This window comes from Saccopteryx bilineata, chromosome 7 (assembly GCF_036850765.1).
Source record: "Saccopteryx bilineata isolate mSacBil1 chromosome 7, mSacBil1_pri_phased_curated, whole genome shotgun sequence".
In the NCBI taxonomy this organism is placed as follows: Eukaryota; Metazoa; Chordata; class Mammalia; order Chiroptera; family Emballonuridae; genus Saccopteryx; species Saccopteryx bilineata.
The window spans coordinates 50,837,957-50,851,624 of record NC_089496.1 but is presented as its reverse complement, the minus strand read 5'-3'; the positions used below and the strand labels follow the sequence as shown (position 1 = coordinate 50,851,624).

The window sequence follows — 13,668 nt, the reverse complement described above, 5'->3', positions numbered from 1 at the left end:
TTGTATATAAGTAATGGAATGAATAAGATAATACAAATTGCTTTCTGAAAATTATAATGAAGGTGGACAATCTGATTAAGCATGCTTTAGTAAAAGCATTCTGAGTAAATTGTTTACAGAGGTGCTGACATATGACTCAGAAAAATCTTTTATGAGTACCTTTTTGAGGAACAGTGACTTTAAAAACTAGAAATTTGCAGGAGTAATAGATATTTTTATGGCAAACTTGGAAAGTGAGTTTCGGAGTTTTAGGTATATAAGGAAGCAAAGGCAGGCATATAAGGAAGCTAGGGATGTAAGGTTTACTTACAGCCTTTTTCCTTAGGACATATGTTGGAAGAATAACTGCTCTTATGAATGCAGATTATCATATCAAGTGCTTTAACCTGAAGTGTTTTCCTTTATATACATACCCATTAGAGATCACTCTATTTTCTCTGAGTTATTATTGAAAATGCATATGTTCTATTGTCTACTTATTAACTTGCACGTGATTTATTGAGTACTCACTGTATGCTAGGCACTATTCTAGATGCTGGAAATATAGCAGTGAACACATAAAAGACATTGCATTTGTAGAAATTTTATTCTGGAGACAGAGACAGACAATAAGACAAATGAGCAAAATATGTAAGTTATTTCACTTTGCAACAGGATCACACTAGCCACTGAGTTTTGAGAATAAAGTGAAGAGGGCAAGGGTGGAAATACAGAGATGATTTAGGAGGCTCTACCTATAATCCAGATAAGACAATGATGGGTTGAACCAGTATGGTGATAATGAGAAATGGATGGATTCTGGGTACATTTTTGAAGATAGTATTCCCAGAATTTTCTGACAGAATAGGATGTGGGGTAATCCATTGTTTGTGATAGTTATATTTCCACTAACCCCTCCTAATTGAGGAAAAAGATGCAAATTCCTGCACGCTGTCATTCTCAGTGTTACACTCCTCCCAACTCTTTCTGCGTCCTGTCCATGCCGGAGGGTTGAGTCCCAGGGAAGACTAGAGCTCCGTCTGCATGCCTTTCTCCTATATTACTGTCTCAGCCTTGAAGGGTAACTAGAAAATGTGGCTCTGAACATGGACAGCACTACCGCGATCTGATGAGCTCCTAGACTGTATGTAAGCTTCCCGAGACTTCTTTCCTTTCTCTGTGTCCTCAAGGTCTGTCTCAGAACCGTGCGCACGTTAGGCTGTCAACAAATGGTATATAGTCTCTACATTTCCCACGGAATAATAAACTGAAAAACGACAGTCAGCCTATCAGTTACAGTCATAAGTTGACATTTGTACTGTAGTACAGTAGTTAGGATCTTGTGCTGGGGTAGTCAAACGGTGAAAGTATTCGGGCTTGCTCAACTAATGAAAGTGCTTAGCATTATCAGCTTAACCTAAAGAGGTTGTCGTTTTTTCGCACCTTCTACGTTAACTGAAGGGCGGAGGAGGGTGGCTTTGAAATTCGCAGCTAGAGCTGCCTTTCAGGTCCCACCACCCCTCTCTTGTAAACTTAGTGCCCTGTTAAGACCTTCTGCAGAAGGCACAAACATCCGTGCGAGTCATCAGCCAAACTGTCTGCGTCGCAACCTGTCTCGGGGCCCCGCCCACGAGCCCACTGGGTGCCGGCCTGCGCTGTGCACGCCGGGAGTTGTAGTTCCCACGTCTCGCTCGCTGCGAGCGCCCCTAGCGGCACGCAGGCTCTGGGAAGCGCCGCGCCTGCGGACGCGAGGAACGTTTCTTAGCAACGGGGGAGCGGCAACGTCACAGCCGCGGGTTCTAAACGCTGCTACCCTGCGTGGGGCCGCGGTGTGCGCCTTCAGTCACCTGCGTGCTGGAGGGAGCGCTGCTCGCCGCCCAGGGCTCGCAGGTCTCCGCCCGCCCCGACCCGCCTTCTCCCGCCTTCTCCCGCCCCAAGTCGCCGACAGCAGCCTCCTCCCGCCACCCCGTCCGGAGGTCCGGCGGCCGGCCCGGCCCTCGTCCCCCGCGCCCGCGGAGCCCACCGCCCGCGGCCTCGGCCGGACGATGCTGGAATCCATTCGCGTGACGGGTGAGTGCGGGCAGGGCCGGCCCCCGGGCTGGCGGGCAGGCGGCGGCGGGGGTGCGGCGGGCCGGCTCCCGCAGGCCCCGGGAACGGTCGGTGCGGGCTCCGCGCAGCCGGGCGCCGGGCACCTGTGTCGAGCGGGAGAAAACGGTCCCTTTTCCTTTTGTCGCTCATCATCACTGAGCCACGTGCTGTGGAATCCGGGGGAGGGAGTTAGAATACACAGACTACTGGCCCTACAGACATACAGCCAAAATGCGCGTTGTTAAATATTAGCTAGGTAATGAGGCATTATAATGTTCTAGGTCTAGGATCTAATTTTCTAGAGTGTTCATAAAAATCAGAGCTAACCGAAAGACTACATCTCTATATATCAGTATTTATAGTGCTTGTTGGTGTGCCTGCTTTTATTAGGTCGGTAGGACGTTTTGAGTTGATATTTTTAAAAGGTCACTTTAGTATATACTATGGCAAGTGTAAAAAAATGGGTGTTCAGACTCCAGGGCAGAAAGTTTACTGGTCTTCATGTTTTTTTTTAAATAACTATGGATATTAATCATTTTTAAAAGTATCTTATATAATATTAGAATAATTTTCTAGCCATGTTTCCAGCATTTTTTTTTTTTCTTCATTTTTCTGAAGCTGGAAACAGGGAGAGACAGTCAGACAGACTCCCGCATGCGCCCGACCGGGATCCACCCGGCACGCCCACCAGGGGCGAAGCTCTGCCCACCAGGGGGCGATGCTCTGCCCACCAGGGGGCGATGCTCTGCCCCTCCGGGGCGTCGCCATGTTGCGACCAGAGCCACTCTAGCGCCTGGGGCAGAGGCCACAGAGCCATCCCCAGCGCCCGGGCCATCTTTGCTCCAATGGAGCCTCGGCTGCGGGAGGGGAGGAGAGAGACAGAGAGGAAAGCGCGGCGGAGGGGTGGAGAAGCAAATGGGCGCTTCTCCTGTGTGCCCTGGCCGGGAATCGAACCCGGGGTTTCCAGCATTTGATTCTGCATAACATTTCTACAACTCAGGGCTCATGGTAGTCCAGTGTTAGGATGAACAACAGAGAAAAAGGAAACACCTAATTGTGAAACTAATGTCAAAATCAGGCCAGACTTTCTTACTTTATGACATTGCAGTACCGAATAGAATTTTTTTAATTGTAAAATGAAATTCCTTTTCAAATACTTATGGTCTTAACTTTATACTATTTTATTTCATGTTCCATGGTATAAGATATGGAGCTGATTTTTGTTCAGTCATGACATTGCTGTGATTTCTCTCGTTCTGTTGACAGGAAGTATAGACAATTATAGAATCTGAGAGGCAACTTTCACTGCCACTAGATTTTTCAAATGTGATTTGATGTTGATGCCGTTTTCAACTTAACATACAATGAAAATGTTGAAATTTACTTAAAAATACCATGCCACCTTTTTGTCTTGAAGCAGGTTTCTCAGCCTTGGAACTATTAACTTGGAATTACTAGACAGTCCTTTGTTAGGGGGCTGTTCTGTGCATTGGAGACTGTTTAGCAGCACCCCTGTCACTGTCCACTAGATGCCAGGAGCCGTACCCTCCTCACCCTAGTTGGGACAGTCAAAAATGTCTCCAGACATTGTCAGATGTCCCCTGGAGGGCAAAATTTACACTACCACCACCCTGACATTTGAGAGCCTTAACTGCATACAGTTAGATTCTGTGAAAGTGAAAGTTATTAGCGATTTAGAAGTAAAGAAATTAAAATAATTTCCCCAAAGTTTAATTATCATCGTAGAGAGAGAATACAAGTATGATCGTATTAGAAAGTGGATATTCTGACCAAGTAGTCAGCAATACAAAGTGGAGCTCCTCTTTTTTTTTTAATATCTATACAGAGTTGGAAGATTGAAGAGAGGTACTTTATAAAATATTGATAGTACACACGTTCCTCTTGCCTCAACCCTCTTCCCGTGATTTAACTGCAGTACACCTATCAATCTAACTCTGCATTTTGAATACACTGAGATAGACAATTTGGCAGTGATTTTCTATAGTTTATTAAAAATTCAAATAGCCATTTGAGACAATTCAAGTCTCAAATTCACAGCTTGTTTAAAAATAACTGAACAGGTCATTTTTCAAATTAGTATCTCCATTTCTTTTGCATAGTGCTTGACTAAAATGATGGTTCTGGAACACTGTGCCCAGCATTTCATTGTCTCTTTACTATTCACTGATATCTGAGAAGCCCCTGTGCTAGATAGCAGAACTTTGTAATTTGTGGTGAGAGTACTGATGGAAATGTGTTCTTTTTTCAGCTTTAAAATAGCTATAAATATAGAACAAACTGATTGTTTTTTATACAGGACTGAAGAAATTAAGTGTTTCTGATATCACTTCCTATATAATCTAGTTTAGACGTATTAGTCATGATGTAACGTAATCTAAATATAGCATCCTGGTGTAACTACTCATTGGGGAACTAAAATAAGAAAGATGTATATATGCTGGATATGCTGTTTGAAATGAAATCAAATCAGAAAAGGTTCTGTGCATTCTCATAGGTTTTAAAAGAAGATGGTTTATTATACGAAAGCCATGAAAATGTTGGTTCTGGAATGTAGAATTAATTACTTAATGTTAAATTTACCTTGAAAATCCAAATTTAATGATTCTAAGTATTTTCCCATTTGTATAATGTCCTGGAGTATTTCTATAGGAACTGAATGTAATATTGAATATAGTAATGATACTGATATTAACACAGGCTGCTTACTGCAGGCCAACACTCTTCTCGGCACTTTATGTATATCAACCTTTCTGTTCCTCACACCAATACTATGACATATGTAGTTTATTATACCGTTTTATGGATGAGAAACCACAGTGCAGAGAAGGTCAATGACTGGGTCAAGGTCATGGTTACTGGTAAATAGCCAAGGTTCACATCAGGAGCTCCTAGTCCCAGCCCACGTTCTCCACCACTGGGAAAGTCACACTCTGCTACAGTGATTTAATTATATGCTGATTTCAGCCACAAAGTTCAGCATGAAAATCTCATTTAACAGCAGTGGTATGTTATCTGATAAATTACTCAGGTTGGTGTTTTTTAAGTTTTTATCACAAGTAAGTCTTGTGGTAAAATAGATTTTGTCTGGAAAGATTATAATTTACTATAAAATTGTTGCTTGCAAAATAGAAAAGAAGACATCTAGCTTATTCAGTGAGTAGCAAAGTGCTGAGAGAAGCCATATAAGCTTGTTAACTTACAATTTCTTACTGCCCTTAGTATGGATGTGATATAAGATGTGAGTCATGAGTCCCCTGGAAACGAAGTTCCTTGGTAACAAAGATGAATGTTTTAAAAGTACTGAAGACCCGAGTCTCCGTGAGGTCGTGGTTGGCCTTGTGGGATGCATGCATTTAGGCACATCGCTCCTGCATGTCCTACACCAGTCATAGGCACCTGCCATTAAACCTGTCTGTGACACTGTGTTATGCTGTCCTGGTATGATTTGTCTTCTCAACCCTCAGGCAGTCCAATCTTGTCCTTTCTCTCCTCTCAGATGTTCTCTTCCATTTGCTACTGCCCTGGCGATCCTTGCGTCAGCAGAGCAGTAAGCAAACACAAACACAGCTGTCCGCTGCAGTGGGCTGTATGATTTCAGTGTTGGGGAAGGCCGTCATTCAAACAAGTGGGACACTGAGACCATGGCAAGTGGTTTCAAGAACCTCCCGGGAGGGCTTCCGAACCATGATGTTTGAGCTGAGGATGAGTCGAAGTGAACCTGCCAGACGGGAGGGAAGAGATCCATCTGCGCTGCGGCTTGCACCCCTCAGCTTGCTCTTTTCTGTTGCGATGTGCTGTTCTGCTGCATGAGTGCACCGATGTGCTGTTCTGCTGCATGAGTGCACCGCGGCTTCGTCATCCTTTCTGCTGTTGACAGGGACTTTCTCATTCGTGTTAAATGATGGCGAGCTGCTTGGTAAAAGTGTTTATCTTATTCGGGGATTGTTTTGTTTTGCCTTTTCCCCTGTTTGTAATCAAGTGACTTACTATTTTGTGGTGTGTAATTACCCCAGGGTGCTCAGGCTTCATAAGTGTATATTAGTGAGCCATATAAGATTGTCATCTTGTGGGTCAGAATTCGTTGAATGGTATTTTCCACTAAGCTTTGTTTCTGGCGATCTAGTCTTCCATTCGGCCAAGGACCTCATAGTTAGCGTGAAGCCTCACCTATTCACAATTGTGAAGCACTGAGAGTCCCCCTCTCAGTGTCCCCCTCTCCCCATTCCTTCAGATGAGGGACACGAGGCACTGATGGGTTTGGTGATTGGGTCGACGTTACAGAGAGGTGATTGAGCGAGCTGCCACTGGAAGCCAGGAACCCTGGTGTCTTTTGCTCCTGTTCTAGATACAAAGGACGCTTTCATTGTGTTGGTAATTTCAGTACGCTCACCTACTTGTGTGGATATACTGAGTATCAATTTTGATGTAATATTTTCCTTTCTTCCTCAGTTTGGGGAATCAGGTTGGGATGAATGATTTCTTTGATCAGCAAATTATCTGCATTTACTGCAAGGTTCTAGATAAGCAGATTGCTGATGGCTAAAGTGTCACATTACATAGTGACTTAATATGAGAAAGCATGATTTTTAGCTACCTTACTGAGGGAAAATGAGTTACACTTCCCCTAAAGAAGACACTGATGCTTAAAAAATAGTTTAATTTTTCAGGAAAAGGAGTTAGAATAGGATGTTCTTCAGTGAAACCTTTTTACTGGGCTTCTGTTATGGTCTTATGCAGGTTTTAAAGCCATTTATTCTTAAACAATAGTAAATAAAATTACAAAAAACTTTTAGGTTCTCTAACAATTTTCATACAACTGAAAATAAGATTAGTGTGACTACTGTGAGAAATTAATTCCTATCCTTGCATGAGTGTTGGAAGGACCACCTGCCCCTACTTTTATGAACTTTGTGGGATGCCAACATTTGGCAGGATCGGCATTTATTAAATAAAAACGGCGTTGGCCCTCCCAGACCTTAGTCATCAGCAGATGGAGCTTAACAAGGACTGAGGCTACGGGAGGTAATTAGTGCCCTGAAATGCTGCATCTTCAGGGAGCGGGGGGCTGTCTTCCATATACACTGTCACCTCTCTCGCCCCCCCCCCCCGTGTTTTAGCAGATGGTTTCAGACTTTTTAAAAGTACCCTGAAGTATATAAGTTGTTCCAGATGGGACAAAATTATGGATTTAGAGGTCCCTGACCGCCTTATGACAAAACAAAAGAACTTTTTGAGCTCACCTCTTTGGTCACAGAGCTATTGAGTCAGGAACCAAAGAAAGCGTTTTTACAGTGATTTCTTTTTTTTTAAATCGACACAACATAAATATAATAAACCATCAAACTTAGGAATTTCTTAGTAGTCTTATCCACTGATATTTACTTTGAGGTCTCTTTCCCCGTTTTCCTGTGAAGACCGGGCGGGAAGGTTGGTCACCTCCTGGGTCCCTGGCCGCCGGGCCTCACCCCACTTCTCTGGCTCTGTGGCTCCCTCACTCCACTTCTCTGGCTCTGTGGCTCCCTCACCCCACTTCTCTGGCTCTGTGGCTCCCTCACTCCACTTCTCTGGCTCTGTGGCTCCCTCACCCCACTTCTCTGGCTCTGGGGCTCCCTCACCCCACTTCTCTGGCTCTGGGGCTCCCTCACCCCACTTCTTTGGCTCTGGGGCTCCGTGTTCTTATCCCCGTTCTCTTGCCCTTTCCCTGTCAGTGTCCGTGTCGGGCTTCCTTGCGCCACCACCTCTTGTCTCCTAAACTTGTGGCATCTCTTAGGGGAACTGACCTTGTTCGTGGGCATTTGGGCCGCAGCCTGTGTTCGGCCAGCCCGCCCAGTTCTGACTGTCCGGAGGCCACACTGACCTCGCAGCCCCTGAGGAACAGGACCTGCCTGCCTGCGGTGCAAGTTTTGTTTGTTCTGTTTCGTTTTGGCTGTTTTTTTTAACACTTATTGAATGGCGTCTTTGTGCAAATCAACCTTCAGCATGACCCTGTGCAGCCTGGCCCCCACTCTTACCTCTCAACTTTGATTGTAGTAGACATTTAACCTCCGCAAATTCATACTTTTATGTCACCTGTTTTCAAATTTCACATGTGGGCCTAGAAATCGTTAAGTAGAAGGACTTTTAAGCACATTACATATTTGGATTATTGCCGGGGTCCAGCCCTGGGGGGGATCCAGGGGTCCCACAGGAGGAGACGGCGTCGGCAAAATCGAGTGAGAGAGCCGAATTCTTTTCTTTCTCTTTATTCTCTAGTTAGCATTTACTGCCAGGCATCTCTTCCAAATGCTAGTATAGCTCCTTTTTTATACATATACACCAAGTTACAATTACATGGTATTAATCATTGCTTCTGTTTCACTAGGTTTACATGTTTCCAGATAACAGTTAATTTATATCTATAAACTACAAATCAGGTGGCAAATCATTCAAAGTACAACTACAAAATAATTTGAATAGCGATAACAACATTGGTAAAAGCTTTTAAAGGATTAGTACTAACTAATAACTCAACTTTACTGTTGTTGTGAGTCAAGGGGCAGAGAGAGATTAACAGACAAAATCATTAGGGAGTAGCAAAGGACCACTGCTTGCTCAGGCAAATGGCCTTGAGTTTATGCAGTGTCCTAACTTTTCTCACAAGACTTCAAAAGGCTTGCTTATTAAGAAATTGTCTGGCCTGACCTGTGGTGGCGCAGTGGATAAAGCGTCAACCTGGAAACACTGAGGTTGCCGGTTCAAAACCCTGGCTTGCCTGGTCAAGGCACATATGGGAGTTGATGCTTCCTGCTCCTCCCCCTTCTCTCTCTCTCTCTCTCTCTCTCTCCCCCTCTCCCCCCTCCTCTCTAAAAAGAATAAATAAAAAAAAAAATTAAAAAAAAAAAAAAAGAAATTGTCATAACACTTAAAGGTATATAGAGTGCACCTGCAAGATAGCTTAGTAGCAACATAATATCAGAAGGCATTAATTGCTATTGCTTCTATGGATGCCCCCCCATACCTCTCATTATCTGAAGAAAGAATTTTGGGAAAGTATATAAATCTCATGAGAGTGTCTCACCGAGAAAGCCCAGCAACTGCCTTCAGTCATAAAACAATTCTCTTAGCAAATTATTCTTTTCTTGCTGACTGCGTTCCCATCCCAGGCCACGCAACGGGCCATTCCATTACTCCTTTTCTAAGATTCTATTGTCTAGTCAAATTCTGTTTATTTACTATATTCACACACTAGTTAAGTTCTAACTATATTCTTCTTAGAGTGTTCCACTATCTGCAGATCAAATAAGCAAGAAGAAAGGAAAGTTTCTCTACTCTATCACATGAAAAGGCTAGGGAGGAAAAATGATGAATTAAGTAAAGGCCGAAAGGTGCTCTGCACAACCACTGCCTCCTACCCATTCACAAGTCACAATCTATTCTTTCTAACATGATTAGTAAGAAGAAATTCTCCTACAAACTTAACCCTTTACGAGGGATATCATAGCCAGCCTCTTATGTTTATGAGCCCAGTTCAAGGGGCTTACAGGCTTTTCTGTGGAACTTACACCTTCTGTCTCATTTCCAAAGAAATTACTACGAATCTACAGGGAAAGCACGGTACTATTATTCCTGTGCCATAAATAATAGCACACACCCAGAAAAGGGGGGGAATATAAGGCCAGATTAATTCAAAAGATTAAAGGGGGAAGTATCGATGTGCCTTTCCTTGCGGTAACTTTGTCAACCCGCAGCTGTTGGTCTTTACTGCGGTGACTCTATCTTCTTTTGCTGTGACTTTGTCAACCAGCAGTTGTGGATCTTCTCCTGCTGTGACCTAGTTAGCCAGCATTAGTGGATCGGCTCCCGACAGATTATTGCCCACTTTCAACCTGGTACTGTTTCTTTACCCTAAACCCTGTGCCCTCTGCGCTTTAAAAAGTTACATTTAAAGCAGGGTTTCTCCAACTTGGCACTTTTTAGGATGCATATTTGTGTTGTAGGAGCTGTGCTGTGCATTGAAGGATGTTTAGCGTCCTCTCTGGCTTCTACCCACCAGATGCCAGGACCACCTCTCCCTGTGGTGACACCAGAATGTCTCCAGACACTGCCAATGTCCCCTGGGGGGGGGGGCAGAGTTGCCTCTGGTTGAGAGCCACTGCTTTAGGGTCTTCCCTGCTACATTTCCACTCGGGCAGTGATCTCCTCGTATAAATATAAAGTGGTCCCAGAACTACTAATACCTGTCTGTCTATGCTGGCTGGAGAATGGCCTGTTTAAGGTCCTGCCACTTGTTCAGTGTACACTTCCTGACTGTCGACCAGGTACCGTGCCAAGTGTTGGAAAGAGACGAAGAGCACATGGTCCTGGTACCTGTTTAGTACATAGTTATTCAGGTCACCACGTCTTCCTGGGGGGCCGTGTTTTGTACAGAGGATGAAACGGTGCACTGTTGTAGCTGCTTTAACACTGAATGTGGATAATGGAAAGAATGACCGTACATGTGAGAATGAGCGTGGACTCTGTAACCAGACACACCTGCATTTAGCTCGCTGTTTCATGTGATGACTGTCTTGTCATAGAACACTGAGCCAATTAACATCTCTGAGGCGTACGTGATATGTAGTTTGGATGAAATCCAAACTCATATAAGTGTGTCAACAAATAATGGCTGCTCTTATTGTCATTATTATTACTAATTGTAGAAAGGATCCCTGATTGTCTAATCATGAATGAGTGAATGACAGATGTATGTGGATAAACAATTTTGAAAGTTGAAATAAGATAAATTGTCTGGTTCTTGGCAGGGAAGGCACTTGTCCAAATCAGCTTGCATTGAACTTGCCTCAGGAGTAGGAGCCAGAGGTTGAGGGTGAGAGGCATTCCGGTCCATGAGAAAAGAGAACTAAATGAAAATCATAATATGTCTCATTTGCGGAAAGGCTTTAGAAGAGGTTTGTGAGCAGACGTGGTCCGATTTATAGGGAGGGCTTCGGCCGGAGTCTAGTTCAGAGAAGCAGGATTTCAGGCAATTCCAAACATTCTGTCAGTTTAGAACTGAATCTGAGAGATCTTCCGGGCCCACCTGAAATCCCCTCGCCTGTTTCTCTTCACATTGCTCTCCTTTTTCTCTGAAGTCTAAATACTTTTTCTTTTCCACGTTTGACATTCTTACTGCGCTGTGTTGTTGCTCAGATCCTCCTAGGACTGCCGTGACTCGGAGCCAGACTGTAGGCTGGCTGGAGGCAGGAACAGCGGATTTGTCCAGGTGGTTTTCAGAGCCCCGGCCTAGTTAGTACTCATGTAGTATTTGTGGGAGGAAGGGATGCAAATTAAGTCTTGAAGCAGCCCCTGAGCAGCAGCGTAGAACTGACTCTTACCCTTTAAACACGTGAGATCTGACGGCAGAGGCGACCTCTCCTTAATTTGCCATTTGATAGACTAGTATCTATGTGACAGGAACTACAATTGTTTTTTCAGATGTAGCAACAAAATTACTTGATTTTCTTTCATCTTAAACTATAATCTAGAATTAAGAAAATCAACCAAGTAATGTTGAGTGTCATTATTAAAACATGCTTGAACATACACTTATGTATTTAATCCTAAAAGTGGTTTCTGAGATCAGTAAGGCAGTGTTATCTTTTCTTTATGATAGCTACCTTTATAAAACTGTCAGATTTGTAGATTGTATTGGCTTTGAAAGTGCCTTAGGTTTTACTTGGATATTGATAAATACTATTAAAAACTATATCCTTTTTTGAAATCCACATTCTTTGGTAGAGTTGAATATTCGGATTATTTATGTGTATTATCTTGCTTCTGTATTTAAATTTTGATCACTAAATGGTTTGAAGCTGCGGACTTTTATAGATGATTTAGCACAGGGGTAGTCAACCTTTTTATACCTACCACCCACTTTTGTATCTCTGTTAGTAGTAACATTTTCTAACCGCCCACTGGTTCCACAGTAATGGTGATTTATAAAGTAGGGAAGTAACTTTATAAAATTTATAAAGCAGAGTTACAGCAAATTAAAGCATATAATAATAATTACCAAGTACTTTATGTCGGATTTTCGCTAAGTTTGGCAGAATAAATCTTTATAAAACACCTCACTATAGTTAAATCTATCTTTTTATTTATACTTTGGTTGCTCTGCTACTGCCCACCATGAAAGCTAGAATGCCCACTAGTGGGCGATAGGGACCAGGTTGACTACCACTAATTTAGCATATAAACACTCATATAAAAGTGACAATGTCTAGTTTAGCATGGCTAAAGTTTAGTAATATATCCTTTTTAAATTTTATTTTATTCAGTGAGAGGAGGGGAGGCAGGCAGAGACAGACTCCCACATGCGCCCTAACTGGGACCCACCTAGCAAGCCTACTAGTGGGAGATGCTCTGCCCATCTGGGGCATTGCCCCGTTGCTCAGCAACTGAGCTCTTCTTAGCACCTGGGGCAGAGGCTGTGGAGCCATCAACTTGCTCCAATCGAGCCATGGCTGCAGGAGGGGGAGGGGGAGAGAGAGAGAGAGAGAGAGAGAGAAGCGAGAGGGGGAGAGGTGGAGAAACAGATGAGCACTTCTCCTGTGTGCCCTGACCGAGAATCGAACCTGGGACTTCCACACACCTGGCCAACACTCTACCAGTGAGCCAACCAACCAGGGCCGTGATATATCCTTTTAAAGAAGTATCTTTTCTAAAGATTGTTGCAAAATCATAAAGTGTACAGAACCTTCAGAATACTTTTCATATCATAAGCAATTTGCTTCATCTGGTATCTTTGTTATTTCTTTTGTTTTGGTTTTGTTTATTAACACAGAAAAGCTTCACTGGCCTGAGCAAGAACTGGCTAAGAAGTCTATTCTAAATGCAGAAGAGCCATTGGCCACTGGCAGCACAAGAAGCATTTCCCGTTTACCTCCTGGAGTACTAAAGGACATTTTCACAACTGGGACCAGTAGTTACAATGTCCTCCTACAGAGCAAAGAGGAGAAAAAGCATCATTTGCAAAAGCAGTCTTCCTGCACCTACTCCAAAAGATGTAGAAAGCCCAGCAAATCTGCTAGCTCTTCTCGTAGTAAAGATCGCAAGATGAAAACCCCCGTGCCCGTGATGAGCAGTGGTACTTGGTACTGCCTGGAAAGGCAGCCCGCTGTTTTTGTCACTAGTTCAGTGTCAAATCCTGTGAGGTTCACGCGTGATATCTCTGTTACAGGGAACAACATAGTCCTGCCACCCAAACCCAAAACCAAGGTCAGGCGACGCCATTTCTCCACGCTTCCAAAGCCAAAGCCGCAGTCACAGCCTCAACTGTCTAGAAGTTTTGAAAAAGGAGATGACTTTTCTGGAAGGAGATTTTGCATACTGACTGCTATAAAGCCCACCAACTTGGAGAAGGAAAAACTGAGATTCTTCAAGTCGGACTTTACGTACAACCCTCAGTTTGAGTATGCCAACCCCTCTCTGCCGGGCGTGCTCGCCAAGCACTGCAACGTGTCCGACCGGTTTCTCAAGCAGGTAAAATGCTCTGTCAGTAGTGCTATTTCGTGTTTATGTGGCTAAGACGAGTATTTACAATTTTATAAAAAGAAAAAAGAC

At 43.6% G+C, this 13,668-nt stretch overlaps 1 protein-coding gene across 3 annotated transcripts in view; it reads left to right on the top strand.

Moving 5' to 3' along the window:
* The first annotated feature begins 1,757 nt into the window (after positions 1-1,757).
* MATCAP2 (microtubule associated tyrosine carboxypeptidase 2) overlaps positions 1,758-13,668 on the top strand; it is a 28,665-nt gene continuing 16,754 nt past the window's right edge. The window contains exons 1-3 of one of the 3 annotated variants that reach the window (XM_066239725.1): positions 1,758-2,049; positions 12,890-13,192; positions 13,286-13,587. In XM_066239725.1, coding sequence (XP_066095822.1) covers positions 2,025-2,049; positions 12,890-13,192; positions 13,286-13,587 — 630 coding nt within the window. In that variant the 5' untranslated portion in view covers positions 1,758-2,024. Of the gene's footprint in view, positions 2,050-12,889; positions 13,588-13,668 lie in introns of all 3 variants that reach the window. The other 2 variants (XM_066239727.1, XM_066239724.1) reach the window with 2 other exon arrangements.